This window comes from Apteryx mantelli, chromosome 13 (assembly GCF_036417845.1).
Source record: "Apteryx mantelli isolate bAptMan1 chromosome 13, bAptMan1.hap1, whole genome shotgun sequence".
NCBI lineage: Eukaryota > Metazoa > Chordata > Aves > Apterygiformes > Apterygidae > Apteryx > Apteryx mantelli.
The window spans coordinates 20,818,858-20,845,743 of record NC_089990.1 but is presented as its reverse complement, the minus strand read 5'-3'; the positions used below and the strand labels follow the sequence as shown (position 1 = coordinate 20,845,743).

Below are 26,886 nucleotides of genomic sequence, written 5' to 3'. Positions count from 1 at the left end.
CGCAGAGTGGAAGACCCAGCTTGCTGCCAGCATCCCGGGACGTTGCCGGAGCGGCTGGCACGTCTGCCGTGCGACGGCCTGGTGGCACCCCGCGGGGCGGCTCGCAGCCCTACCTGGTGTGACCCAGCTTGCCCGACTCGCAGTTGGAGAGGAAGAGGTAATCGGGGAGGAAGACCGACTCCGACTCGCTGGGGGTCTCCTCCGTGGTGGAGGCGTCGGCCGTGGCGCCGTTGACGGAGAAGGAGGGATCGGCGACGTGGGAGGCGTGGGTGGAGGCGGCCGGCGAGGGCTGTGGGGACGAGGTGGTATGCGACAGGCTCTCCACAGAATCTGCAACGAGAGGCGACGGCCTCGGCTGAGGATCGGCTGCGGCGCCCCGGCACGCTGCCGCCAGCACGCCGCCCCGGGCCCTCCTCCGGCTTGGGGCGCTGCGGGGAACGCCACCTCCCGGCCCCAGCCACGGCACCGGGCAACGCAGCCGAGGCGTTAACCGACTCGGTATTCCCAGGAACCAAACGTTTACTTAAGAGGAGACGCTGTGGTCCAAGGCAGCCTGCAGCCACATCCCCCTTGCCCTGCAAACGCACTAGGCGGGCTTCGAACCCGCTCTGTCCTGGCAGGATGGGGCAGGGGTCCCACTGGCCGCCCACGGCCGCGGCCACGCGAGCGCCCAAGCGGGAACTGGGCGGCCTCGCGGTGCTCGGAAAGCCCCAGGGGAAGGCTGCCCACTTCCCCTTTGCTGCCGCCGTCCTCCCGCCAGGCCCGTTACCCCAAAGGGGCAGCGGGTCGAGGCAGAACCGCGGCCTCGGGGGAGAAGGGGCCCGGACCGGCAGCCGCTGCCCCTCTGCAGGACGGGCCGAGGCAGAGCCCCGGGCGAGGGGACCACCATGGCGCGGGGCCCACGGGGAGGTGCAGCCCCTCGGCGCGGGGCCCACAGGGGGTGCAGCCCCTCGGCACGGGGCCGGGGAGGTGCAGCCCCTTGGCGCGGGGCCCACGGGGGGTGCAGCCCCTCGGCGCGGGGCCCACGGGGAGGTGCAGCCCCTCGGCGTGGGGCCCACGGGGAGGTGCAGCCCCTCGGCGCGGGGCCCACGGGGGGTGCAGCCCCTCGGCGCGGGGCCTGCGGCTCCCTCCTCGCTGGAGGCCGGGCTGCTGCGTCCCTCCTGCACATAGCAATGGGGACGGCTTCCTCCGAGGGAAGCATCAAGGTGGAGCATCTGCTTTACCAAGGGTTTTTTAGGACCTCTCTAACACAAATAATTAATTATTAATCTCCAACACTTCAAATTAATGGAGACAAGGGAAGGGATTGATTTCTTCCCACTTTCAAGATCTCAGAGGGTGAAACCAATCTCTGCTGCTCGCAGAAGAGCCGGATTTGTTGCACCGCAGCGCTCGTCTGCCGGTTCCCTCCGCCTCTTGATGGCGGACACTTTTCAGGCAAAGCTGCGAGCACAGCGGTGTAGTTACCACCGCTCAGGTAGGGGCTTGGGGACATTGCTGGGAAAAGGCCTGGCAAGGAGGCCACAAGGCATAGTGACTTGGAGAGCGGCACCTTTCCCCAGTCCTTTCTCCAGCACAGCCTCCTCTTCACTCCCTCGTTGCCAGCGATGTCCAGGCCCCGCCGGACCTGGCTGCTGAGACAACTGGGAACATTTCTAGGCTGCGGGAGGCAGGGAATCACCCTCCAGTCCCCCCTTTCCATTCCTGGGGCAGAGAGACGGCAGCAAATCTACGATGCAGGCCGAGAGCTGCAGCAACGCAGTCTATCACCCGCAGGTGAAGCGTGGAGCTGGGGCCAAGCACTGCCTCTGGCCCAGCTTTTGGGGAATTTAGATGTGAAACTGAACCCCAAGTGCAAGTCAGACATCTCCCTGCAGGCAGCTTTGGGGTATTTTTTATGGAGCAGCTCCCCAGCAGCTGCCTGCTCCTCCCAGTGCTCCCGGCCAGCAGTGCCGGGAGGCACCAGCCTCACTTGGGGCGTACACACTCCTCTCCCGATGAGGTTGCTGCGCGTGGCTCCCCAGCGGGGCTGCGCGGGACTGGGTGCCCACGCGCCGGTGCAAGCGGCAGGCACCCGTCTCTAGCCAGAGTGCAGACACCGCCCCAGGCAAAGCTGCAACATCCTTCTTCAAAATAAATAAACCCACAGCAAAACCAAACAAATACAAAACCCAGAGCCTGTTGATAAAGCCAAGCCAAGCCAAAGCACGCTTCCAAGCCTAGCAAGAAAGGAGATTTCTGTAATTCTGATGTGCAGAATTTGCTTAAAACACTGGGGACGACTCCCTGACTGCCTGTGTGTGTTGCAGGCCAGATCCTGCATGAACCAGGGAGATCCTGAGATCCTCCGGCAGCTTTTGCCTAGCGCCCAGCTCAAACGCGTCAACAAGTCCTTGCACCGTACTTGGCTGCGGCCGTCACCTCAGTCCTGGGAGGCCCTGGATACATGCGCAAGCAGATCAAGGGGGATGGAGACGGCTTCCAAGACACAACTACTGGACATTGCTAAAATACATCACTAAAGGCAGACAAAAACCTCCTGTGAACCCAGACTTACACATCGGACTTTACCCCATCATCTTTCTGGTCTAAATCAAAAGATTAGGAAAAAAGCTCATCATTTTTGCTAGCACAGCAAAGTCAGTAGAGTAAAATACGTAGGGAAACCTGTGAGGAAACAAGCAGAGCCGAGTGCCTGTTAAACTAACAATTTTTAGAATTGCCCCATGGCTCATCCCTTTAAATTGAGCAAGCGGTGGGGGAGGGAGCCAGCTCTTTCCTTCCCCTCTACCCGTATTGACTCATTGCTGTCTCCTCTAGTTAACTTTGGCCCTAAGGGGTCATGGTAGATCCCCCTTCAGCAAAGCATGTAAGCACATGCTTAAATTTGAGCTTATTCAACAAAACATCTGCTGAATTTTAAGCAGGTGCTTACAGCAGCAGGACTTCAGCAGCGCTATTCACCCTAGTTATCATGCTTTTATGGGGTTTCGTGTTTGGAAAGTTGGGTTGATGGCTGAAAACTTCCAAACAGGCAAAATAATTTTTCCCTTCCTATTCTGCTGGCTAAGATGGTAACTCAGTTTTCATATCTTGGACTTAAAGAGCTGGCTTGTAAACTGAGAAAGATCAAATATGTACTGGGCTAATTCTGTAGGGATCTCAGGAAAAATGTATGCACGTCACCATCTGACCACATATTAAAAAAAAACAACCCTCAATGCATCCTCAATGCATGCAAGAAAGATAAATTAATGACATTCTGGGTTATTAGCACAAACAGAAGTAGCAGGCCTGAACTCCATCTGGTACTCGCAGGCTTTAGCCTCAGATTATCCCATCAGGAAGGACTGAGCACATGGTACCCGCAGGGCGCTGCAGGGACAGGGACAGCACGGCCGTGCCCTTTTCTAACCTTCAGGGCGCTCGGAGATTGCAGCCGGCTCCGAACAGCACGGGCCAGCCCCTGCCAGCCCTGCCGGTAACCAAATCGGCGTGCATTAAAGTTACACTGCAGCAGCAGCTGGGGAGAATAAATTATGCACGTCCATTTTCTCCAGTGCGAGTGCGGAGAGCAGTTGGGGGCCGCTCACCCTCCTCCCTCTGTTCGCCAGCAAGGCAGCGGCGGCTTCGGCCGCTTCCTCGGGCACGGAGCAGCACGAGGATGGGGCTGATGGGCTGTCTGGGAGCGAGGGCAGCTGCGGGGGCTTGCAGGGGAGGCTGCCGGCGAGCTCAGCCTCCGGGGCCGCTCGCTTCCTGGCCTCCTGTGCAGCGGCTTTCCCGGCAGCGCGGGGCCACCGTTCAGAGACATGGAGGGTTTCTCCCTGCCGCCACCGGCCGGCACTGTCTAGGGGCAGCAGGAGCTGTGCTGCAGGGCGTCCCGCTCGCTGCAGAGGTGGAAACACCTCGTACCTCGCCTGGCCTCCAGCAAGGGCAGGGAAGGGCTGTCCCGCTCCCATCCCATGCCCAGCAGAGCCTCCTGGGCTGCTCGCCGACCTCGTGGGAATGGAGAGGGCACAGAGAGGGGCGTCCTGAGAGCAAAGCGCCTCCGCACAGAGAGCGCGGCGGCTCCCAGCTGCTCTGGGCCCTGGCTCTGCGGGAAGCCACAGGGACCGCGCCATTCCCACACCCTGGCATGGCCGCGCGCATCGGCAGGCAAACGGGAGAGCCTTAAGGGGGCAAAGACACTGCTGGCGAGGAGCTCACAGGCAGGCAGGCAGCGGCAGCCGCGGGGGCAAGGGTGCGCGTTGCACCGGGAGCTCTGCTGCGGCTCCGCAGGCGCTAGTGGGTGCTGGGTGCACCTGGAGGGATTTCAAGACGGAGGATCCCCCTTGGGTTTAGGTGCTGCCTGCCAAGGCACAGCCTGGGGGAGCACTTAATGCTCAGCTGTAATCTCTAAAAGCAAGGCTTCCTAATGAAAAAGGCTAAGCAACCTTCACAACAGTTTCTCCAATGAAAAGCTGTCATATCGCGCTGTGCCAATCCATCGTAGTTTTGGCTTGCGTATGGGATAGAGCGTGCCCATGGAGTCCCACGGCCATGTCGTCGCATGCTCTCCTCGCCCTCTTCTCCACCCAGCCTGTGCTCTGAGCCTCCTGCTGACCCCCAGCGTGGCTGCCTTTGCCGCCGGTATGCCTGCTGCGAGGGGAATGATGGCTCCACCAGGCCCGTAGGGATCCTGCGGCTACTGGGCAGGGGATCCCCTCCTGGTGCCCATCACCGTGCTCCTTCGACCCACACTTCTGCCCTCCACACCGCAAAAGCAGCAGCTCCAAAGGATTCACTGCTTTGCCAGAGGCAGGTTTTTATGTAGGAAGGGTAGGAAAATAGGGAAAGGGCCGCCTCCTCCTCCAGCCAGCCTCCCCTGGAGGTGCCGGCTTGCTCCCTGTCATTTTGAGCATCACCAGCAAGCGGCACGGCTCGCCGCGGCTGCGCGAACGGCTCAGCCTGGCGAGCCCTTCCTGCAGCCGCCCGCCCAGGTGCTTCCTGACATCTGTCTGCAGCTCGCGTTTCTCTTCTCCGACTCTCGGCTGGCTCCGCTCTTTGTTGACTAAAAAAGAGGTGTCTGGGCTGGCCTTACCAGACCAGCAGGGGTTTCACTGACTTGGGTCTCTGTCTGTCTGCTTAAATGTCATATTAGCAGCCTATGATAACTAGGACCCAGCTATTAATCCAGCTTTTTTGCCACTGGACAGGACTATGAGCAAATGGCCCGTGTTTAGAGCTGAGTCACTGTGTAATCCTGTGACTGCACTTCATGTGTCTTAAGCAGAGAAAGCATGAGATTTGGTTTTGGCCCCAAAGTCACAGCAAATTTGCGAAAAGATGCAAGGATTAAGAATGATTGATTTCACAATGTAATATTGGCTTTGAGATTCATTTTAATACACAGAACAGCTTATTAAACTTTCTTGCAATTGATGTGTCTTTCTTTTGATGATTCATTTCAGGGACTTTTTTTTTTTAAACACAGTAGCATTCAATTTAAAAAAGCATATGGCATTTAATAGACCTTTTCTCTTCTTATGTTAATTTTTAAGGGCAATTTGTTTAAACCTACAGGCACTTGGGGGATTTAGGTGCTTCCAAAAAGCTCAAGCAATTAGCAACTGTTTGAAATGTGATGTGCAACCTGTGAAATGGTGCAGACTTAAATCAGAGCGCTGGATATAAATAAGATCTGAATGTGCCCTGCAGCCTGACCAGAATATGCCCCAGACCAGACCACACCAGCAGGAGATGCAGGATAAACAAGAGCCTATGAGCTATTTTTCTGTAGGCAAATGATAAGTGCATTTCTGGGAGCTTAGCTTACACTTGGTTGTGGTGAGGGCTGTAAGTTCAGGTGCCAGACTATACTGAACCAAGGCAAACGCTCTGCACTATTGGACAACTTTGGGGACAACATTCGCCTTGAGGAACAGTGTAGAAAGCTGCAATGTCAACTTTTCAAACTGCTGCAGCAAGAGCTGTCACTTCTCATCTGTCAGCGTCTACCCTGGCAATCTTTGCTGGGAGAGGAACACCACTCTGTGACCCTCTCCAAGCACCGCCCGGGCATAAAGCAGCTGCATGGGCAATGCTGCGCTCCACTGGTGTAACCGAATACAGGTTTCCCAGTATAAATGCATCTATGCTAGGGACAGCTGCTGCCTCGGCTCCTCCGATCCTCCACAGATCACATCTCCCTGTGCACACCCTCAACACGCAGTGCCGGCAGAAGTCTACCTATCTGTTTGTGACACAAGGATGTAAGTTATTTTTCCTCTTTTCTTTGTTTTGCACGGAAAGACTTACCTTCGTTTCAGACCACTTGCTGAAAGTACATCTAAAACAATGCCACAGTGAAAGTGGCAATGCAAGACAACACATCACAGTTTTAGCATGGGCAAGTGGGTTTCTGAACGGTCCTTAATTACATCCAAGCTGTAAAGAGCTATTGGCTCCAATCCCCACACAGCTACCGGCTCATAGCACTGCGTTTAGGTTCTAGCTTGCTAGTTGCATGCACGGGCAGTTTGCAGTGGCACATAAAAATGTCAGCAAGTTTTCCTGGTGGTCTCTAAACCGAATGCAAAAACAGCAGACCTCAGATTTATAACAGGAACACTGCAGAGCACTTCCCACTCCCTTCCATTTCCCCTCAGAATAAACTACTGAAGAGAAGATTAAAGAAGGCCAGGAACCAGGATAGATTAAAATAAAACATCTCATTGTGGCCTTTTGTTTCCTTTCAAGTTACAGGGCTATGGTATGTCTACACAGCAGTTGCATGCACCAGTAGCAGTCAGGCCGCAGCAGCGTGAAGACCAGGGCAGGGTGATCCACCCTGCCACATTGACACCCTGAAACATATTGCTGTCCTTTCCCAGTTATCTCTGATGAGGCTGAGCCCCCTCATCACCACCCTCTTCTGCTCTTGCGCTGGCTTTTATCATGGTGAAGGACTTCATTCTGAGTCACTTCCTATGAAGCTCTCAAATTGCTGCTGTATCTGCCCCTTGGAAATGTCAAGGGAAAGACAGATTGCTGTTATCTGAGCCCGATTTTCTCATTTGAAAGGTAAGTTAATGATAGGGGTCCCGGCATTAACTACTGGCTAGATCCATTTTGGAGCAGCTAATTCTTGGAAGTGTTCCAGCACATTCACCCTAGTGAGTATATACAGGTGTAAGCCTTGGCAAACAGGCTTCCTATATGCTTCACCAGCAAGACCATCTCTTAAGTCTAGACACACACTAACACTCTCCTGTCCTCTGCCTTTTCTTTATTTTTCTTCTCATTAATAGACTAAGATAGCTCAGTATTTTTGTCATTGATTTATATATGTACATACACACACAAATCTATCTACATTCCACATCTAGCAAAGCCTGAGAAAATGTGAGTTTTGCAGGACACTTTCTCTTTTTTGGAACAGGTGTTTTACATTAAGCCAAACTAAATAAATATGGGATATGTAATGAAATAAAAGGCCCCAGAAGATAATGCTCAGTCAGCTTTTCACATAAACAACACCTTTTCTTATTAAGGACCTGCTGTTTATTCTAGCAGGAATTGGTTCATCGAAGTGAGACCAAGTGTCCAGCTACTATTTTTACCTAACAGAAATTAGATCCCTGATAACTTTTAAATCAGGGTTTAGCAGAATCTCAGTGCTGTGTGAAGCTATGAGAAATATAAAGCCCCACATTACCTGCCCTCCCAAACCAGCTGGCAAGGTCTATACTTCCTGTGTGCTGCTATGAAAGAGCCTAAGAATAGATCATCCTCCCAAACCCTAAAATAAGCATGATCATGATCCTACCTGTGCCATCTTCTAAATGCCCAAAATTACAGATCTGGCTGATGTTGTGCACCCAGATCTGCATCTCTTCCTCGGTTTTGGCTACCAGGTAGAAGGTGCGATAGGTGGTTCTCACAATGAAGACAAAGTTGTTCTGAAATTCCTTCTTGATAAAGTTGGGCCCCGAGTGTTTCAGCACTTCACACTCATTGAGGTCGATGATGCGAATGGGTTTCTTGGAGTGGTTGTTCCTGTAGTACTCCAGCACGTCCGGGTTCCCACTCATGCGGCCTCTGCGTAGCACGAACCAGCGCTTGCGCCATGCCTGCAGAAGGCACAGACAGGTTCCTTTTAGCCTTCTGACTGCCAGCCACATCATGTCAATCAGCCTGAACAGGCACATTTTCTTTTTGGTTTTATTGTTATTTTAATAACCTGGCTGAATTGTGACTCTGAAATGCTTGCCATTAGCTTGCTTTTGTGATAGGAAGAAAGGCAGAGTTGCCACTTTTAACAGTTAGGAGGTTAAGGTGAACTCAACTTCTCCATAACATGGCCCTCAACCTGCAAGCAATGCGTATGCACAAGTCTGATACGTCACCTGCATTAGTTACCATATGTGAAAAAAAGAGGTTAGAACACTTTTTTAGTGAAATAAAAATGTTTAGGACTGTACCACGTGTCGTAGCATATTAGTTAACTCCTGGCAACAAACACCTTTGCCTAGTAAAGACAAGGCTTCCAGATGACCTGGACAGCTTCCCTCAGACCATTTTCAGTGCTAATAAGAAGCTGTTAATGAGCTGTCAGTTACTTCTGAAAGCCGAAAACAAACCTTAAGGGAGTTGCGGTGCTAAAAAGTTAAACAGGAAACTTCAAGATGTTCCAGCACATCTATTTACACAGATACTGCCTGGAGGGACTCCGTCAACCCAAATCAAAATCAGTAAACATACACATCTTTTGGGTCTGTGCATGAACGTATGGATGACATACAGGGTTAGACAAAACCCTGTGAGGACTGGGATGCTGTATCACTTTATTAAGCTATATGCAAGATTCTAGGAACAAAATAAGACTTTTTTCCCTTTTTATTCAGCAGCTGTTTTGGTTCATCAACAGTATAAAAGCCTCTGTGTTGATTACAGCTGTCACCAACATACTTACTTCGAGGGCCAGAAGAAATCCATCCTGACCTCCGTTACACAGAAAAAAAGCTGAAATAAGATGTTAGGAGCTTTCCCCTCACCAAACTCCATAAAGAGTGTGATTGGATAAAACCGCCTCCAAACCAGAAGGCCTCAGCAGCTGGCAGAGGGAGGGAACTGAAGCTGATGCTGAAGGTGCCCCAGTTCTGGCAGCAGCCAAGGAAGAGAGATGGTGCTCACACACAGCCCAAGTGCCTGCCACAGCTACACAGGCACCAGCTGCTTTAATTGTCTTCACAAGAGTCAAAAGTTCACCGGAAAAAAAACATCTGAACAACCACAAAAACAGCTAAAATAACCTCTCTACCTGAGCTTTTGCAAAATGTCTTTTCACTACAGAATAAAACTCAGTATTGGCAAAATCTTGCACACTTTGGGATCAAGCAGGTGCTACAGATTTCGCTGAAACTGAGATCCAGTGGGTACAATGATAGTTAAAACGATCAACAGAAAAACCCAGCCATTTATCCAAAAAAATAGTTTTTCATGCAAAAGAGACTTCCTTGCAGTGCAGTGAAGCTTTTCATGTTTGTTAATATTCTCAAGTCCTTTTGAGACAGACACAACTCAGTGTGAAAGATCCTGAATCCCTCTTCCAGACTGATGGACTCTATCAGACACGCACGAGCAAAATGCTGTAAGGAAATATTCAGCCAACAGTTCATCTAAAAGTACATCCATTCAGCTAGGCAGAACCTTACTCCGCCCTGAAAGGAAAAGATTCTCCAAAGCCAATACACAAGAGCCAGAGAATAAAACATTGCAGATGGAGCTCTTGCAAGACTGAACAAGCATGTATCAACCTGTGTAAAAGAGTGGGGGGGTTTTTTTGTTTTTTTGTTTTTTTTAAGGGGCCAAATCGTGAACAGGCAGGAAGCACAGGTGAGGTGCAAAGTGTATTGCACAAACAAGACTAAGTCTCACCCTCCTGACCTGTTGAAGTTTGAAGGTGATTTGGCCTCTGTTACTTTCAACAGTAAATTCAGAGGTAAACTGAAGATTACTGAGATATCTGAGATATCCAGGCAAGTCAAATTTTATAGCAGCCAAGGAGAAAGAAGAAAAAGAAAGCAAAGAAAATAAAAACAGAGTGAAAATGTTTAAGGGAGAAAACACTTTCCTGACTAGCAAGTTTCACTAGGAGAACACAGCCCAGCACTTATCCTGTATTTTATAGCCCCAGGCAGATCCAGCATCTGCCACTTGCAGCCCAAGCACCGTACACACTTGACACACCACCCACGGACACCTCAGGGCAGGCTCCCTAACACAACATCAGACAAGAAGAGAAGGGCTCCAGGAGCTATAAAGCACCAGAGATCTGCTCCTTTCCCTACCAGGATGGTGGGCTGCCCATGGCAGGGTGGAATGAGCCCACAAGATTCCCACCCCCCTACTCCGCTAGCAAAGCAGCCCACCACCACCTCCCAGCCAGTTAAATCCATCTGGCTCCTGATGGAAATGGGATGGAGATCACCTGTGTACAAGCCCTGCCAAGGACGGAAGGGAGGGGAGGGGAGGGGAGGCGAGGCGAGGCGAGGCGAGGCCGGGCAGCGTGGCGGCAGCAGCTCCAGGGGACGTGGGAGCTGAGCCCAGAGGGGTGAATCAGCTGCTGACATGGCTACCTGCATTAACAGGGTCTAAGGACCAACTTTTTCACCTCTTCTCCCATTTATATAGTCCGCCCCACCACTGTCACCTCCCTCTTAAGAGCTCATTTCTCTTCTGAAACTTTCACCAATATGTGCCTTTACTTGCAAAACAAATTTGTACCCCAAAATATTTTTGCACGCTCTGCAATGCTGAGCATAGATGTGCTGAGCTTCCAAGGTGCCCATGGCTCCAGTGCAAGGTGGACGTGAGCTGGTTTGCTGTCGCCAGTACACAGTACTCACCCTGCTCTGTTGGAAATGCAAAGCAGTGTTTGACACACCAAAGGCAACCTTCTCCAAGAGTCAAATATCCTCCTAATTTCCCTGACATTTGCCTGCAATGAACTAAATGTCCTCTTTCCCCCTTGGAAGGGGACCCAGCACTGAACCCAAATGCTGCACATTGAACTTGCCTGGAAGTTCAATGCCTCGCCTTGAACCCGCTGGCCCCAGAATGCTGTCTCATCAGGCCGAGAGGGTGATGTACAGGGCACCCACATGGGCAGTGCGTGGGGCGGCTCCCCATGGGGCTGCCACAGCCCCGGGCCCATGGCGCCCCAAGGGACAGGCCAGCCCCGCTGCCGGCACTTGTTCTGCTGAAGCATGTTCCTCCTCGTGTCCTCCATGCACAGAGCTGCTGCCACCGCAAGGCCCTGCCTGGAGGAACAGCCTCCCCACGGTGTCAGCGTGCAACCGGAGCACGCCTCTGAACCGGTGCAAAGCTTGGCCCTGACCAGGGCACCTCAGACACCAGCAGGGTCAGAGTGCTGCAACAGGGCAAAGAGAGATTTATTTCAGCTGATCAGATTCCACAATGTCTGGAAAGGAAACTATTTAGTTTGGAATTGAATATGCTGCCAAATTTGTAAGAGAATTTAGATCAATTTAAGGGAGAAAGATTGGCCTCCTATGGTTTAGATGAAGCAACCTATATACTTAAATAGTAAGCCATTCCTGGGATTCATCCTGGGTTTGTCACTTGTACTATTGAAAGGATCTAAGCGCCAGAAGAAATATTACATCTATTTTGGGGCCTCTTGAAATTAGTTCCTTCTTGATGAAGGAATGATACAATGATGATATGTTTATATGTCCTTCAAAGCTTTGTTGGCATTGGAGAGAAGTCTTTATCAGAAAGCACAACTACAATCAGACAAGAGCCAACATAAATCTAGAACAATTTTCATCTGCCCTTCGTAAGTGGAATAGTTCACTGCCAAAAGGAAGAAGGAATTTGCAGCAGTGTTGGTTGGATGCCAGCACATTGCTCTGTGCAACACAAGATACCAGTGTTTTCTTCTGGCTTGTGAATTTTTCACTTCAGGAATTCCATAGCCACTTCTGGAGAGAAGAGGAATAGCTCTGTTTCCATTTCAGTAGGATTTTTAAGAAAGAGATCACTGCTTCCACAATCTGACTTCTCTGCTTCTGCTGAATAAGGGGTGTGAGGTTTAAGAAGTGCTACTATTACGTGTGAATGTTTGCTGCGCCTTGAGGGTGTTGTAATCTGTGGTGTCAGATAAAACAGGCCACAAGCAAACCTATATTGTGCCAAAAAACCAGCTAGCTAGTAAACAACACCAGGATGGGAGTGGAGTGCCTATGTGGGAAAGTTTTAGCCAAAGAACTTAATCACTTAGCTTTTATCTGGGGAGCGTGTTTTCATTTATATGTACAATATGCCCAGTATCTGAGATCTGGGTAATTAATTAGAGCACATACGAGCTAAATGAAGTAGATTGGCCTGAAATAGTTTGCCCTGTGAGTTTTTTTGATTTTTGCTGGTTCTAATAATAAAGCACAAAATAGCCGACACACTTAAAATTCTTTACTAGCTAAATTAATGCTCACAACTCCCCCATGAGGATAATCTTAATTTTACAGAGTGAGGCGAAGGGGATTACAAGAGGGAACAGAATAAACAGCGGGTGTGTGCTGCTGCCTCGTTCTGCGGCCCCGCTTTCTGGTGGGCAAACAGTGAGCGGTCATCTCCAGGCCAGCAGCGGCCAAGTCTGATGCTGAAAGACAAGACTGGAGGTTCATGAAGGGGAGGATTGGAAACGGGACAGCTCTCATCAAACACTGTTGGAAAGACTGAGCTGCAAAGGCAATGTGAAAAGGGTCTGACATGGTTTCTCTGGAGCGGCTGGTTGAGGTCTGGATGCATCGGTGAGCGCAGAGCTCCTCCTGCTACATGCTGTGGCGCTGCTGCCCTGAGCCACGGAGGCATCCCTGGGACAAGGAACCAGCAGAACTGCAGTATAACAGTCCTGAAGGAGTGCCAGCACTTGAGAAAGACATTTTCAAAGCTTTTCTTTTCTTTTTTTTTTTTAAGAACCATTTTTAAGCATCTTATTTTAGGGAAAAATTTAGGCGGAACTTTATAGCATTTCCTATAAATGATTTAAAAGAGGAAGTTAAAATTCATATGTAGACAGCTTTGCGAGCAGCTGATGTCTAAGCCTATTAAGGCCATATAAGTTAAGCTCACTTGCCCCTGCCGTGGGAGGCAGGAGGTGCTGGAGCTGCAGAATAACACCCTGCAGGGGGGAGCTTTGCGCTGGGAGAGGAGGAAGGGCTCAGGCCCAGCTCCCAGCAAGCATCCTTGTGTGCAAAGAGCTGAGGACGTGTGTCGGGAGCTCTTCGCGCCACCCGTCGCGAGAGGACAGGGCCAGCGCTCAGCAGCTCACCCTGGTGGAGGGGCTGACACATCTCTGTCGGCCATGGTGCTCCGTAATAGCTCTCAATTAACTTGCTTGCAGACATCTGAGATGAAAAAGGCCTCCTAAACCCCCAAGCTGGACCTATGGTTTTGCTATTTCTGTCATGGCTGTTGGTCCCATCAGCGCAGCATAATAAATCTCTGCCTAACGAGGCTGTCTGCTTGTCCCTCCTAATGTGTCCCCGAGCAGCGCTCTGGGGGCAGCCGAGCTCGCTGCCCATTGCCCTGTTATTCAGTGCTTCACTTGGATGTTTTCTCCCTTGCTGTCTGGTTCTCCTTATTTTCTACTCAGAGCTCACAAATTTCTTCAACAGTAAAAGGCCGAAACTCATGGTTTATGGCTGGGAAAGAACAATCAATAAATACCCAATTTAAGAGAGAAAAATACTCCTCCCTTAGGGCCTTATTCTGCCTCCACAGGCATGTAATACTAATTTAACCCTGAGAGTAGAAAGAGAAATTTTCTACAGTAGTTCTTCTCCCTTTACGTGGGTGCCAGGAGGCTGATGTCTTTGCCTGGGTCCAGGCCTGGATGCAGCCCTGAGCCACAGCGAGTGCGCAGGACCCAGCCTGCAGCCATACGGGTCTGACCCTCCTCTCCTTCCCTGCCCGCTTGCCTCCACCCCAGCTCTGTTTGCTGCGGGATAATTCCTGGTGCTCATGTCGTCAACACTGCTGGAGGCCAGCACTTGGCTGTGACGGGAAAGGGCTCTGAGCTAACCAGGATTCCCAGACTTTGCACAGGGACTGGTAAAAGTGGTCTGGCTCATCCGATGCAGAGAGCTATAATGCCATGATTTCAGGACAGACTAGAGTCTAACACTGTATTTCCATCTGCTACATCGTGAGTCATTTATTGAGTCACTTGTCTTTCTGTTTGTGGTAGTTGCAGTATGACTCTAAATGCCCTTATTTCAGGAAAGTCAGCAAGAATCTTCCTCAGAGGAGATGCGATGGGTGTGCAGCCGAAGGGGAAATACCTTGTTCCTTTCAAGGTGATACAGGCACATTAATTGACTAAAAACACTAACCTAAAAATTTCCTGTGCTCTAATGTGCAATGCAAGCTTTGTAATAAAGAGTCTAAGATGACGTCCTCTAGAACCGGAGAGGTTTCCTTTGTTTCTCTTTCTCACAAAAGAAACCTGTGGTTTGTGTAGAAAAAGTGACACATGCCATAAAAAAAAAAAAGACCCAAGTCAAGCATTGCCTGTTTCCTTGCACACATTCCCAATTGCCTAGTCTACAGCCTAATCCATAATATTTATGGTGCTTTACATATACAAACATCTGCAACAGAATGAGTCACCACTATTTAATAAACAAGCAGATTCTTTGTAAAGCTAATGGGTTCATTTGGGCATGAAGGGTCAAAGTCATAGTGACTTTAAAACTTTGGCATTTGAATTCCTTGAAAACCGTGAAGATGATGAGAAAACAAGTTCTGCAAGTAAAATTAATAACAATAGCACTGTATTTTGGGGGGGGAGGAGAAAGGAGGCAGATGCTTGGATGAAGAAATGTCGTTTCACTCAGGTCCTCTGTCTCTTTGTAAGAGTGGTGAAGAAATGAGAAGTGTGTTTTTCACACACTTTTTGATTAGGGATTTCCTGGGAGGATATTGGCAGGACGACAGGTCATCTCCTTGCTCCTTGTGCATGTGTGGCGAGGGGAGGTTTCTCGACAGGACGCTGCTGGCTGGTGGTGAGCAGCCGTGCCCTCCTCTCCTCCACTTTTTCCCAGGCTATCCGGTGCGCAAAGCGCATCTCTCGTGGGCTCTCGCGGAGATGAGAAATGCCGGCGCTGTGGTCGTGCTGCCTGCAAAGGCCCCTGAGCTTCAGGATGAGAGCAGCTGACCAGGCACCTCAGCCCAGACTAGCCTGCTACAGCGAAGAATTGCTTGCTCACTTGTGAAATCCACAGGAGAGGGATTTGAGGATGGCAATCTTGTTTCAATGGATTCATTTAACAAAGAAATCCTAACACAAACACAAAATAAATAAGCAGCCCTACTCATTGTCATCTCAGGGCATAACTTTCACATTCTTCCTGCTATTTTAACCACAGTGGTGCTGACAGCTTGAAGCTTTTCTAGTTAACAGCCGCCCTACAAATGCCTGTAGGCCCCTCGGAGTTCATTTATAGAAAGCATAAGGATCAGTCGTTATGATATCATGATTAACTGACATCACAGGGCAGAAAAACAACAGCATCCTTGAGGGCTGCACCTCCCGCGAGATGCTTGTGGCTGAGTGGGATTCGTTTCACCAGACAGCCAGGACTGACCAGGGATCTTGAGAGCATCTACAGGGCGCCAGTGAAAAGACACAGTTGGTATTAATAAATAAATAAACTAATTCCCCCGCTGTGCTTGGCAACTTTTCACTGGGACTAACAAGATGGTAAAGACAGCCTCACATCCTCTCAGAAAGCAAATGAGATTTTTCTGTCTTGGCATCATTACAAAGCAAAGCCTGAAGGGATCTGGAGAGCTGATGAGGAACCAAGCTTCAGACTAAGGCAGGCAGCTCCGGTGCGGAGTCACCTGGGTGGAGCGGTGCGGATGGGCTGGGTGAGGGGGATGGGGCAAGGGGACAGCGGTTTTGGCCAGCCTGCAGAGCCCTCGGGTGCTGACCCACACCCCACAGCCCGAGGAGCTGTGTGACACCAGGTGGTGGCATCACGTGGCCAGGGCAGGCTGGGGGTGGACAACAAATCAAGTCTGGGACGTCCTCCTCCTCCTCCTTCTGTTTCATTCTGTCTGTGTTTTTCACTCCTAATGGAGATGTAAAGTAGGTTTGAGCTCAGAATAGAGTTCCCAACAACAGAAGAAAGCTCATTTTTAGGTGAAGGGGTGATTTTAGGTCATTGGAGGATCTCTTCCCACCCAAAGCCCTCCTCTCTTCTGGGGCGCGTTTCTTCCTTCCCCAGGGCAGGCGGACTGAAACGCTAATTCCTTGAAGCTGTCCCCCAAATGACACCTTCTGACTGCTGCTGCATTTCTGCAGGCATTTAAGCTCCCTGACAGTGAAGACTTACAGGCAGGACTCTTTATATGAGGATGTTTACAGATTCACCCTCCAGCCAAGAGTTTTAGTTCCATATTCACCCACAGCATGTTTATGTGTAATATCTGAAACGACATTATTATTATCGTCCTGAACACAGCTCAAATTTCTAGAGAGCTTTTTTCACTCTTAAAGCACTTGACAACTCGTACATGCTTATTGCATGCTACATATGTTGAGAGTAGTTCACTTGTCACGGGGATACACCTGCTCCTGAAGCTGCGCTTCACTCCTGGTAATTAGCATGCTTAGCCAGACACCTCCGTTTTTGCACTCATATCTGTACTTTTGGGTTTGACCAACATGTAGTGCAGCTTTTTTTTCTCCCATTTGAAATCTATATGCACCTGTGTAAAGTGGCAAGAGACTGATGGATGGAAAACCACAAGTCTGGCTTAGTATCACTCCTCCGGTCATTTAGTTAGCTTTTCATCCTCTTTGGCCTGTAGTTGAAAATAAAATTCTTGCTGATTTCTGAGGATGCAGGATTGGGCTTTTTAGAGAAACTACTTAAGAAACAGGGAGAAAGAACCAGCACAGTGTCCCAGGTCTTCCAGGATTTAACTACATAACTTCAATTTCTATTAGCAAGAAAGATGCCACCGAAGCCTCACGCAGCAGAGGTGGGGATTCCTACTGTTATATGAAAATTACCTGTGTAAAATGGCCTGGAAACACTTAAGCTCCCTCTGACTTGTTCACAATAAATTCTTTAATACCAAAATAGTAATAACACTTGAAGACTAGATATAAATTGAGGTAAATTTCAAAGACTTGGAAAGGCTTTAATCCAAAACTCTTGTGTAATCTTAAAGGATTTTTGAAAGGCTCTGTATGGATCTTTGAGCTCTTTATAAAAATGAGGTTGCTCACATGTTGTTAGAGGGACAACAGTTCTGGAATACAAATGTGGGGTATAATCATCTGTTGGATGACTGAAGCGGTTTAAGTCAACAGAGATTTCACTTACTTTTGGAGGCAAGTATAGGAAAATGTATATACTAAAGGGATTGAAGTTTGGACAAATTTTGAGCAAATTTGCTAAACTAATAGCTTTTATGGAAGGACTCCAAACCTACTTTGCTAAGGAAAAAAATAGAGTTGGGGCTAATCCCCTTCCTTGTAGCTCGCAAGCACTGTGTAAATACAGATGTGCAAAGCAGTTAAAGAGCAGAAGGAGCTGCAGGTCTGTAGAGCCTGTAGATTGTGCCCTGTCCCAGGCTATCGGGAGCCCTTCTCTCCTTGTTTTACTAGGAACTGGCAGTTTTCTCAGTATTCTTCACATAAACAGAACAAATTTTGCTGTTTCACCTTGTTAACTGAACATGTGGTGTGAGGTCAGCAACAGTCATGCAGCCTATCTATAACTGTCTGAGCTCACATGATGCTATAGCGCTCAAGAGAAGGAACATAAACAGGAAATTGGGCAAAGTGACTCTTTTAGTAGGGGACCACAACACCGTTTTTTTTTTTTTAACTAAACTCTTCAACAACACAATTTTGGATCCAGTTAAAAAAAACAGAGTAGCCAGTATAATCAGAACAAAAGCCGCAAATGTTTATGCTATAACACTTGTGTCTGACTGTAACAACGTGCTTCAGGGTAGCAAAATGAACCAACTTTCAGGATTTTGCTCAGAAGCTCGTCTCATCTCACAGCTCGGTGCACAGAGGAGTAAAAAGATGAGATTGAACATATCCTCCACATCCATTTTGGGCCAAATCTTGATTGTCCTTATTTCCACTCTTATTGAATTCATTGCTACGTGCTGCAAAGATTTTGAGATTTTGACCTTTGCACTTCATTTCCCTCCTAAAATTGCATGGAGAAAGGAAGTATGCAGGAGGCAAGCGGAAAAACGGGGAGGAGGAGCACATGCGTGGGAGGGCTTATCTTAGAGAATAGGTCAAATTTGTTGAAAATAAGGACTGACCTTACTGGACGTATATACAGAGATAGAAAGAAAGATAGAAATAATAGGAGCAATACAATAATAGATAGATACTATCTAGTATCCAAAAAAGTTCTGGAGACATCCACCTGGCTTTAAGCATAGAGAGGAGGCCACTGCTTTCAAAGGGGACTGCATGCTCCTATCTAAGCTGTACCGAAATAAATGGCAAAACTCCCCTTTGCTCTGAGAGGGCCAAGTCCTCCTCTTAACATGAAGCTCTGAGAAATGCAGAGATTCCCCCAAATGGAAAGATGATAGGAAGGCTCCTCCGGTGTGAGGAGGAGCCTCTCCGTGAACCACATCAGGAGATGAAGGTGCCCTCCATGGGCCTGGCCGGTTTTTTGCAGGTTACTCACAGGCTGCCCTCAGCAGTGGATTTGCTCTACCAGGACAGCAAATCTTTACTGGTGGTTTCAGGCACGACCCTGTTTTTGTGGGAGGACATGGGCCCTCCCAGGAGGTGTTTCACACAGCGCTGGCCGTGACTGGCCGCAAGGTCCGCAGGCTGCCTGCAAGGTGTCCTCAGCAAACACAACCTGCTCTTGCAAGTGGCCCCGGCCGCAGCACTGGGTGCAATCTAGTCTCGCTAGCAGCACTGTTATTTCGGCAGGAAGGGACACAGCATGGGGGAACGCTGGAGCGAGCGCCCCCGGCGCCCCGCAGGCGAGTCTTCCAGTAATTGGCCTTTTTCAGGAGCAGATAGCGCCCGACACGTTGCAAGGACTGCCAGAATGTGACCAGTAAACAAATAAATAATTGTGAAATGACCTGGAATTTGGAAAGGCCCATATTTGTCACAGAAACCTGATTCAAGAAATTAAGTCTCTCTGGTCAGAAACTAGAAACGTTCCTGTGTGACTGAGAGGCTCAGCCAAAGCCCGCTGACACAGGCCAAATTCCAGTCATTGACTATTTACAGAAAACAACCCAAACTATAAACTCCGAGTTATTTGTCAGAAATATTTACTAAATATCATAATTGCAATTAAGAGTACACTAACAGTGTGGGTAAGTCACAAACCTAAAAATATGGCGAAATGTATTGGATGATTTCTTGTCTTACATACATAAGTACAAATGTTCGTTACTAGTAGGTATATTGGGTGGCCCATGCTAAATATGGAGGCGGCTGAGTCGAACCAGGATGTCTCACAACGCCGAAGGAGGTTGAATCCTGCGCAGATCTAAATTCTGCAGCTCTGAAGAGAAGTGCTAATGACTGGAGCTGCTCAATAGCTAGTGTTACACCGATTGCTCATTTCAAAGTACAGCATTAGAAAAACAGCTATGCTAAGGAATTAAAAAATCTATTTTGATTGCCATTCTGCTATTTTCAACTGTATTTTTACTACCTAAATTGTGTTATTTTACCCTTAAGTATTCTGTTAGGGAGTGTTAGATTTTAAAAATCTTATTTTTCTGCTTCTTTAAAAGCTCCTCTAAATTAATCTTCTTTGCTTTACATTTCACAGGAGACTGAACTGGTTTTTAGACATTTTTAGAATTATTTTTTCATTATCCTTAGTTTGTGGAAAAGTGGTCATCACTCACACGGCTTGGTAATGTACAGTATCCACTGACTGTCATTTTTTATTTTAAAATACATAAATGTTAGGAAAAATATAAACAATGTTCCCCGTGCCAGGTTTTCTTTTGTTTGTTTAAGAATTCTTTTTGAGTCATCAGACTTTTTTTGTTGCTGTTGTGTCCTGTGTCTCATCCAGGAAAACAGGGTCTCGCATGGCTAAAGATTTGAAGAAACTGCACCCTAAAAGCTCTGCTTTCCTCCGCATTTGAGGTGCGTTCCATAAAGTCAGCTGGTTAAAGTCAGCTCAAGGATCTAAGCATCCATCATGTAAACTTCCCAGGCTCACAAGATAACTGCACATTTCTTCGCTCTTGTGCGGAAAGGGAATACTGCCTGTGAAATTCTACAGACCTGTGCTTTTTTCTCAGCGTAGTGTTTCCCGTTCTGCCCACTTCATACCAGCACATGCGGTGAAACACTCCAGTGGACCTGGAAATTAGGACCAGAGCTCAAATCCAGCAGGCTCTGGTTCAGGACTACGTGCCCCGGTCCTGAGCTCTGCTCATCGCCCTCAAGTCTTTCTCTCCTCACCTCCTGAGACTTAGCCTTCAAACTGGGATTCACACATAGGTCAGCGCTTTTTAATCTGTTCGTGCTGCAACTTTTGTCTTTGCATAAAGACATATATGTGCCCTTGGCTGGCACACCCGCTATAGCGTTGCTATTCGCTTAAAACTTGTGAGCCAAATGGCTAGAAAAAACTCAACATAGTAAATAAAATACTAATGAACAACATATCTAGTGTTTCTCTTAATTTGCATGACTTCTCAGACTTCCCTTGCTGAACCAAACGATGAAATCACAACACATTCAGAAATATTAAATCATTTCCTCAACATCTGAATATAACAGGCTGTAAAAGGAAAACAACTGTGTTTGGCACGTCGCACACTTTATCCTTAACACTCTGAATTCTGTTATCCCTCTGTATTTTGATTTGTGCAGATTTGCACTCTGATCACAGCATCATTAAAAACAACTGTGTGCCGTGAGTTATTTCCTAGGAAATCCCCCAGCGCTGCCAGACGTTGGCTTTGCCAGGACAGCCTGGGTTTCGGGTGCCCGCGGCAGTGCGCAACCCGGGCTGTTGCAAGCCCAGGATATCCCCAAATGGCTCCGACCCACTGGCCGATGGGCAGCAGATTAGTGGCATTGCGGTATGTGTCTGCACGAGTACCGGGCGGCGTCCTGGCGTCTCCATGCTGTAGTAATCAAAATGCAGGTGACATTGTGATGACGAGGAGCGGGCTGTGCGGAGCAGGCGTTGCCAGCAGGGAATCACCAAAGGGGATGGGAAGAGAAGAGAAGGAAAAAACTTCTCATTTTCCAACTCCTCCAGAACCCCCCTGGTCTCCTCTCCAGGACGTTTTGCAGTTTGGAGGTGACCGATGGTTTGATGTCATCTCTGCGATGTCCCTCGCCCCCGGGCAGCGCAGGCGGGTCAGACCCAAAATGAGCAGGTCCCTCTGCTACGCTGCAGCTGGCGAAAGGCCGGGCCGGCTTTCCTGAGCAGGTGCCTTCGCTTCAGGGTTACCTTCGGCCAGCTGTCAGTGTTTTGTAACGCAGGCTTTTGCGAGTACAGCAGGAGTAAAACACTCTGCCAAACTCCACAAATAGTGGAACAGTTTGGGAGTAAAAACAGATTTCAGAAATAAAAGTTCAGCTTGATCTATTGGGAACAACGTGCAATTAATGTGCTCAGCAATATCTTAAATCTGAGCAATGTGGGAGAAGGGTAATAGCTCCCTTTCTATCATTTTTCAACCTGTCAGAACACTAATCTATTAAATGCTAAAAGCCAGATTCTTAGTAAATGTAAACTGGTAAACTCAGTTGAAGGCAGTGGTGCTGTACAGCTTATCTGGGTCTTCATCTTTTTTAAACAGTAAAACTAGAAATCAGAAGGGTATGTGCTTGTGGGATGGTGAAATAGGATCAATGTTACTGTTACAAAAGTGATGATAATGAGCCAGCTGGGTTTTTCCACAATCATATTCAAAACTACAGCATTTATTTCTGCTTTTCTGCAACTTCTCCTCTATCTCTTCTCCTCCCTTCCCTATCCCGTTTTTTGCAGTTTTTGCACTCTGAACTACACCCAGCAGATGAGGTCACTGATGATCGGTCAGGACATGGACACAGCCTGTGACTTTGCATCATTTTTCGCCTGCGGCACCCAGTGCGTCCCCAGCACTGAGCTGCTGCGCCTGGCCGGCCAGGACATGCGCTTGGCTGCAATAGTGCCGCCGGCTTCAGCAAACCCAGCCAGCTCCTGGGGCTGCCGGCCGTGCCGGGTGCCACCGGGGCCGCTCCTGACCTCCCTACCTGTCACACAGCCCGCCTTCGCCTTTCCGAACAGACTTCATCCGTCAATCATATTACTGATCGCAAAACCATTTCGTTTTATCTAATGCAGCCAAAATTTCATAGATCTTCTGAACAGAAAACATATAGTCCACTGTATAGTCCACTGCTCTTGCACGTGCTTCAGAAGAAAGCAAATTTAAGAGTGGCCAATACTAATGCTAAAATGACACTGTCAGCTTGAACTTCAAAACAGGAGTTGAAGTGAAATTCAGGCTGACTTGGAGTTCCTCTGGTAATTTTTGAAATCTTCTCACTTCATTTTCATTTTTTAAGTGATTTTTTTTGCTTCTAACCCCATGGGAAAGGTCCATGAAGAAAACAGAAACTAACAGCAAAAATGCCAAGACAGCCTTATACACTGAAGATCTGCTCAAACCACAAAGTAGATATATTAAACCTATTTTCCACAGATATACCCATTTCCTGATTAGCCGAATACAAAAGCAGTTAATTAGAAAGACTAGCTTGTCGGTGTGGCAGGCACTGCGCTAGGCAACGCTGAACTCTGCTGCTCCACCGACCGAGCGATGCCACTGCCACACGCTGGTTAAAGAACTGAGGGTTTGTGCCCCAAAATCTCCCTTTAGCTTGCTTCAAAGGGTGCAGCTCCTTGACAGTCAATGCCATTGCACAGGCAAAGAAACCACTGTTTAGGGCATATGTCTGAGGGAGGGTGTGGAGACAGACAGATTTCCAACAAAGAAACCATATGAAACGTCCTTAGCTCTGGGCTGAACCCACTGTGTTCAGTTTATCAGAGAAAAACAAATAAGACTTTCCCTGTTCCTGCCCTCACTCGAAATGTGGTGTTGTGGGGCTGTGAGGATTCATTCTGTTTTTTTTTTTTTTAGAATACAGTATCTTGAAGGAGAGTAAATTTTGTACAACTGGCAGGGAGTAGAGCTGCAAGATTTTTCAACAAGTGACTAAAATGAAGTTCTAGGCCAAACGCGGTACCGAGACACAGGTGCACGATAACATGCCGCACCCAGCAGTGGTGAGAATACAGCAGCACAGTTATATTGCCATCAGTGCAGGCCTTAGACACCTTTACTTTTAACTGCTGTTCTCCATAATTCATTATTTCTCTCCTCCCTGCACATGCATACATAGTAGCCATATGTCCCAACAAGTCTCTTTTTTGAGGCTAATTCACTTCTGTTTTGGCAAGCCATATTTTGCCCTGTGGTTCTGCCACTTAGTCGCCTGCCTCGCTGATTTAGGAGCGACGGCACACCAGTATCACAGGCACGTCAGCACTTACAGGTAGCCACATAAGAAAGGATGAGGCTGTGTTTAAACAGGGGTGACTTCAGGGGTGTCTATGTCCTAGGAGCAAAGCAAAAGCAGAGAGCTTTCAAAGGGAGGGTTAAAGTGCGAGTTCAGCCATGAAGGGAAAGTAGGGGAGCCCCAGTCTGGCAAGAAAATCGGAAGGACAGGAATGGGAGGAGCAGGAAAGCTGAAGGAAGAAGGACAAATAAAAACCTAACTGCAGGGATCATATAGAGAAGGGACTGGACTCTTCAGCACAGCTGGAAAAAACTCGGCTGGGGCAGTGAGAAGAAGCTCAGTCCCTAACGATTCACGTAATCGGAGTCTGAAGAGCGCTGATAGCAAATCTCCGCGCGGGGAGCCAGGGAGGAATGAGAAATGACTGTTGACTATCATGGCTCTGGTCCTGCTGCAGTGCAGCCCTCCCAGCTCCTCCGGCAAGGCTTTCTCAAAATCACACCCAAGTTTTTACTATGGGTGGAGTAGGCCCATCTCAGTCTGAATCATCGGGCTGCGGGCTGGCCATTGTATGCATTGTTTGGAGGTATCTTCTCTGCTCAAGCCAAGCAGAAAAGAAAGCAAAGCGACAGGAGGGAAGCGGCCATTACTGAAATCCTATGAGAACACTGGGGAACGATGAAAGATTGCGGCTCCCGTCCCTGCTCTGATTGTAGGAACAACCACCATGGCAGCAAAGGACCCAAAATAGTGCCTGGAAGGAAAGCCAGGGTAGATCAGAGGGACATGTCACCAGAGCACCCGGCTGCTGCTGAAGTTCTCCCTAAAAACCTCCTGTTTTGCTAGTACACTGCAGCTAGAAAGCAAGGACTACTCAGGGTTCGTGCTAATTAAGCTACCTATGGCTGGGAGAGGATGGGGATGTGGCTGGGAGCCAACATTAATATGGTAGGCGGGATCATAGGACACCGCTGCCTCCCGGAGAAAGTCTGCTTTGGTCATTTGGCAGTCAGGTTTTCTTCCCCCCTCTCCCAGGGTTGCTTGTGGACCGACACAGCCTGCGAAGCCCTTTCGGAGCCCCACACACCCCATGTCGCCTGGAGCCCAGGAGCTGCGTGGGATGGGGGCACAGCCCTGCCGGGAGCGCAGCGGCAGCCGGGGCACCCTCGCTCGCCTCCTGCTCCCCTCGCTCAGCCCCTCCGCGGCTGCTGCGACGGCCAGGGCTGCTATTGCTGGCAGAGCTACAGCCTGGTGTTTTTTGACCTTTTACTCTTCCAGAGATAGAAATGGGATTTGTCTGAGGCTTGGAATAACTTCCTGCGATTGTGCTGGAGAGGGCTAGTCAGACTTGCGAGATAGCTGTGTCTGTCGGGCTGGCGGAGGAAAGGAGAAAGCCTCTGCTGTGTGACTAAACCAAAGACAGATATAAAAGATCCCAAAGACACCCCATGTGCCTTAGAGAAAAATAAGCTGATAGCACTGTATGCTGTCTCTAGTGGGATGACTGGGTCAGGGATGCTTCTGGGCTTCGATAGCAATGACATTAGCCATTACTGGAGAACCACTAATGACCCCTCAAGCAAATTGTGTCCATATATTGAGAGCTATTCCTCAGATGCTAACTCATAAATCCTCTCTGGATCAGTGAAGCATGTGTGTTTGCCTGTGTGGGAAAGAAGATAATGGTCTGAAAATTGATCCTTTGGGATGATGAGAGCAACTAACAGTCATGTAAGCCTCCTGCTCCCCCCCAGCTTTCCCCTGCCTCCCAGTACAGCCCCAGCAGCCTCAGTCCTGCTGGGTGGAAGCAGGAGTTACGGAGAGGGAGGACCGCTCTTTCCTCATTACACCTTCAACAGTCTTCTACATCTTTTTCTTTAACTGACTTTTAACAGTCTTTAACAGTGACTTTGCCAGGTCAGATCTTTTCAGCACAACTGTTTGGCTAAAGAGGTCTAGGAACCGTCATCGCCTCGGTTATGACTACAGCTCAGACCCTGGCTGGGGAGGAGGAATGGCTGGAGAATGGCATCTGGGCTCTCCATGTCCCTGATCATAAAAAGAGCTAATACCTTCAGTGTGATAAACAAGGCTGAGTCCCTGGGCATCACTGGGAATCCAAGAAAGACTAAGAGCAGACACTGCCTGTATTGCAGTACTCCTTGACAGTCTTCATCCACAGTTCTGCTGCACTAGACAAAAACACTAAAAGCAAAAAAGATGGTTTCTGACCCAAGGAGTTTACGATCGCAACTAGTGCACTGAAATTTGTAATGGCATTTGCAAGAGCTCTCATTACTCCCAGGCAGGTAAATTCCAGCCAGGGCAACCAGGCTGTGCTCCATCTTGAGTCCTAGAGAAGCTTTTCTGTAACCATTCAGCTCCTGAGCTGTTATTGCTGTCCACACATCAGCCCTGACACACGGTGCCATTGCTGGTAACGTCAAGGCAGGAGCTAACCTGCATGGTCTTGTGTGGTTGGACAGAGCTGTTGGGAGCTCCCAAAGAAATCAGGACACATCCTTCAGACAGAGGGTTTTCGAAGCAAGCTTTTAGTTGTTTCTTATATTTTACTCATCAGTAGGCAATATCACTCTGTGCAAGTCATGTGTGCTAGTGTTTTCCTGTGACTCACCCAGCGGACTGGCTGATTCTAACTCTCCTTGCTGAAATTTGGAGTAGGAACGATCTTTGCCTTTTGCCTCTGAACAACTGCACATAATATCACCTCCTTGCTAGAACCACAGGGCAGAATCCTAGGCTGGAAAAGGTAATTTTGTTCTGTTCTGCCCCAAAGCGTGCAAGGAAGCAGTACTAGCTGGGGACCCCTGGCCCTGGGGAATACACAGCTTGCGTGGTGGGGGCCCACCATAAGCCCAATCCCTGCCCAGGGCGGCTCTCAGCAGATATTTGCTGCCAGCTTCAGGCCTTCCTGCCTGGCGCTGCTTAGCCGGAAACTGGGGCAACTCCTCTCCTCGCCTCCCTGTTTCTGCTGTTTCTGATCGTGAATGTGTTTCACAGAGGATAAATAATAAAGGGTTTAGTTCTTCCCGCCCAGCAAAAGCAAATCTATCCCAATGCAGAGTCACGCTTCTGTTGTAAATAAGCACCAAAGCACAAGTGATGGTTCAACATACTTAAGACTTCTATGCGTGGACTCTACTCACTCACAGTTTTGCAGCTTGAAGGGAATTTGTGCATGTTATTTGACATAATGATATGTATAAGTGTATGTGATTTATAAGGTAATTATAGAATACAGTAAGAAGAGTAACATCATGCCTTTGAGCTTCAGTGCACAGCAGTTCTCT

General features: G+C 48.7%; 1 protein-coding gene across 3 annotated transcripts in view; it reads right to left on the bottom strand.

Moving 5' to 3' along the window:
* GAB3 (GRB2 associated binding protein 3) overlaps positions 1-26,886 on the bottom strand; it is a 69,708-nt gene that overhangs the window by 16,385 nt on the left and 26,437 nt on the right. For all 3 annotated transcript variants that reach the window (XM_067304286.1, XM_067304287.1, XM_067304288.1), the window contains exons 2-3: positions 7,808-8,111; positions 114-330 (exon numbers count right to left, since the gene is read on the bottom strand). In XM_067304286.1, coding sequence (XP_067160387.1) covers positions 114-330; positions 7,808-8,111 — 521 coding nt within the window. The remainder of the gene's footprint in view (positions 1-113; positions 331-7,807; positions 8,112-26,886) is intronic.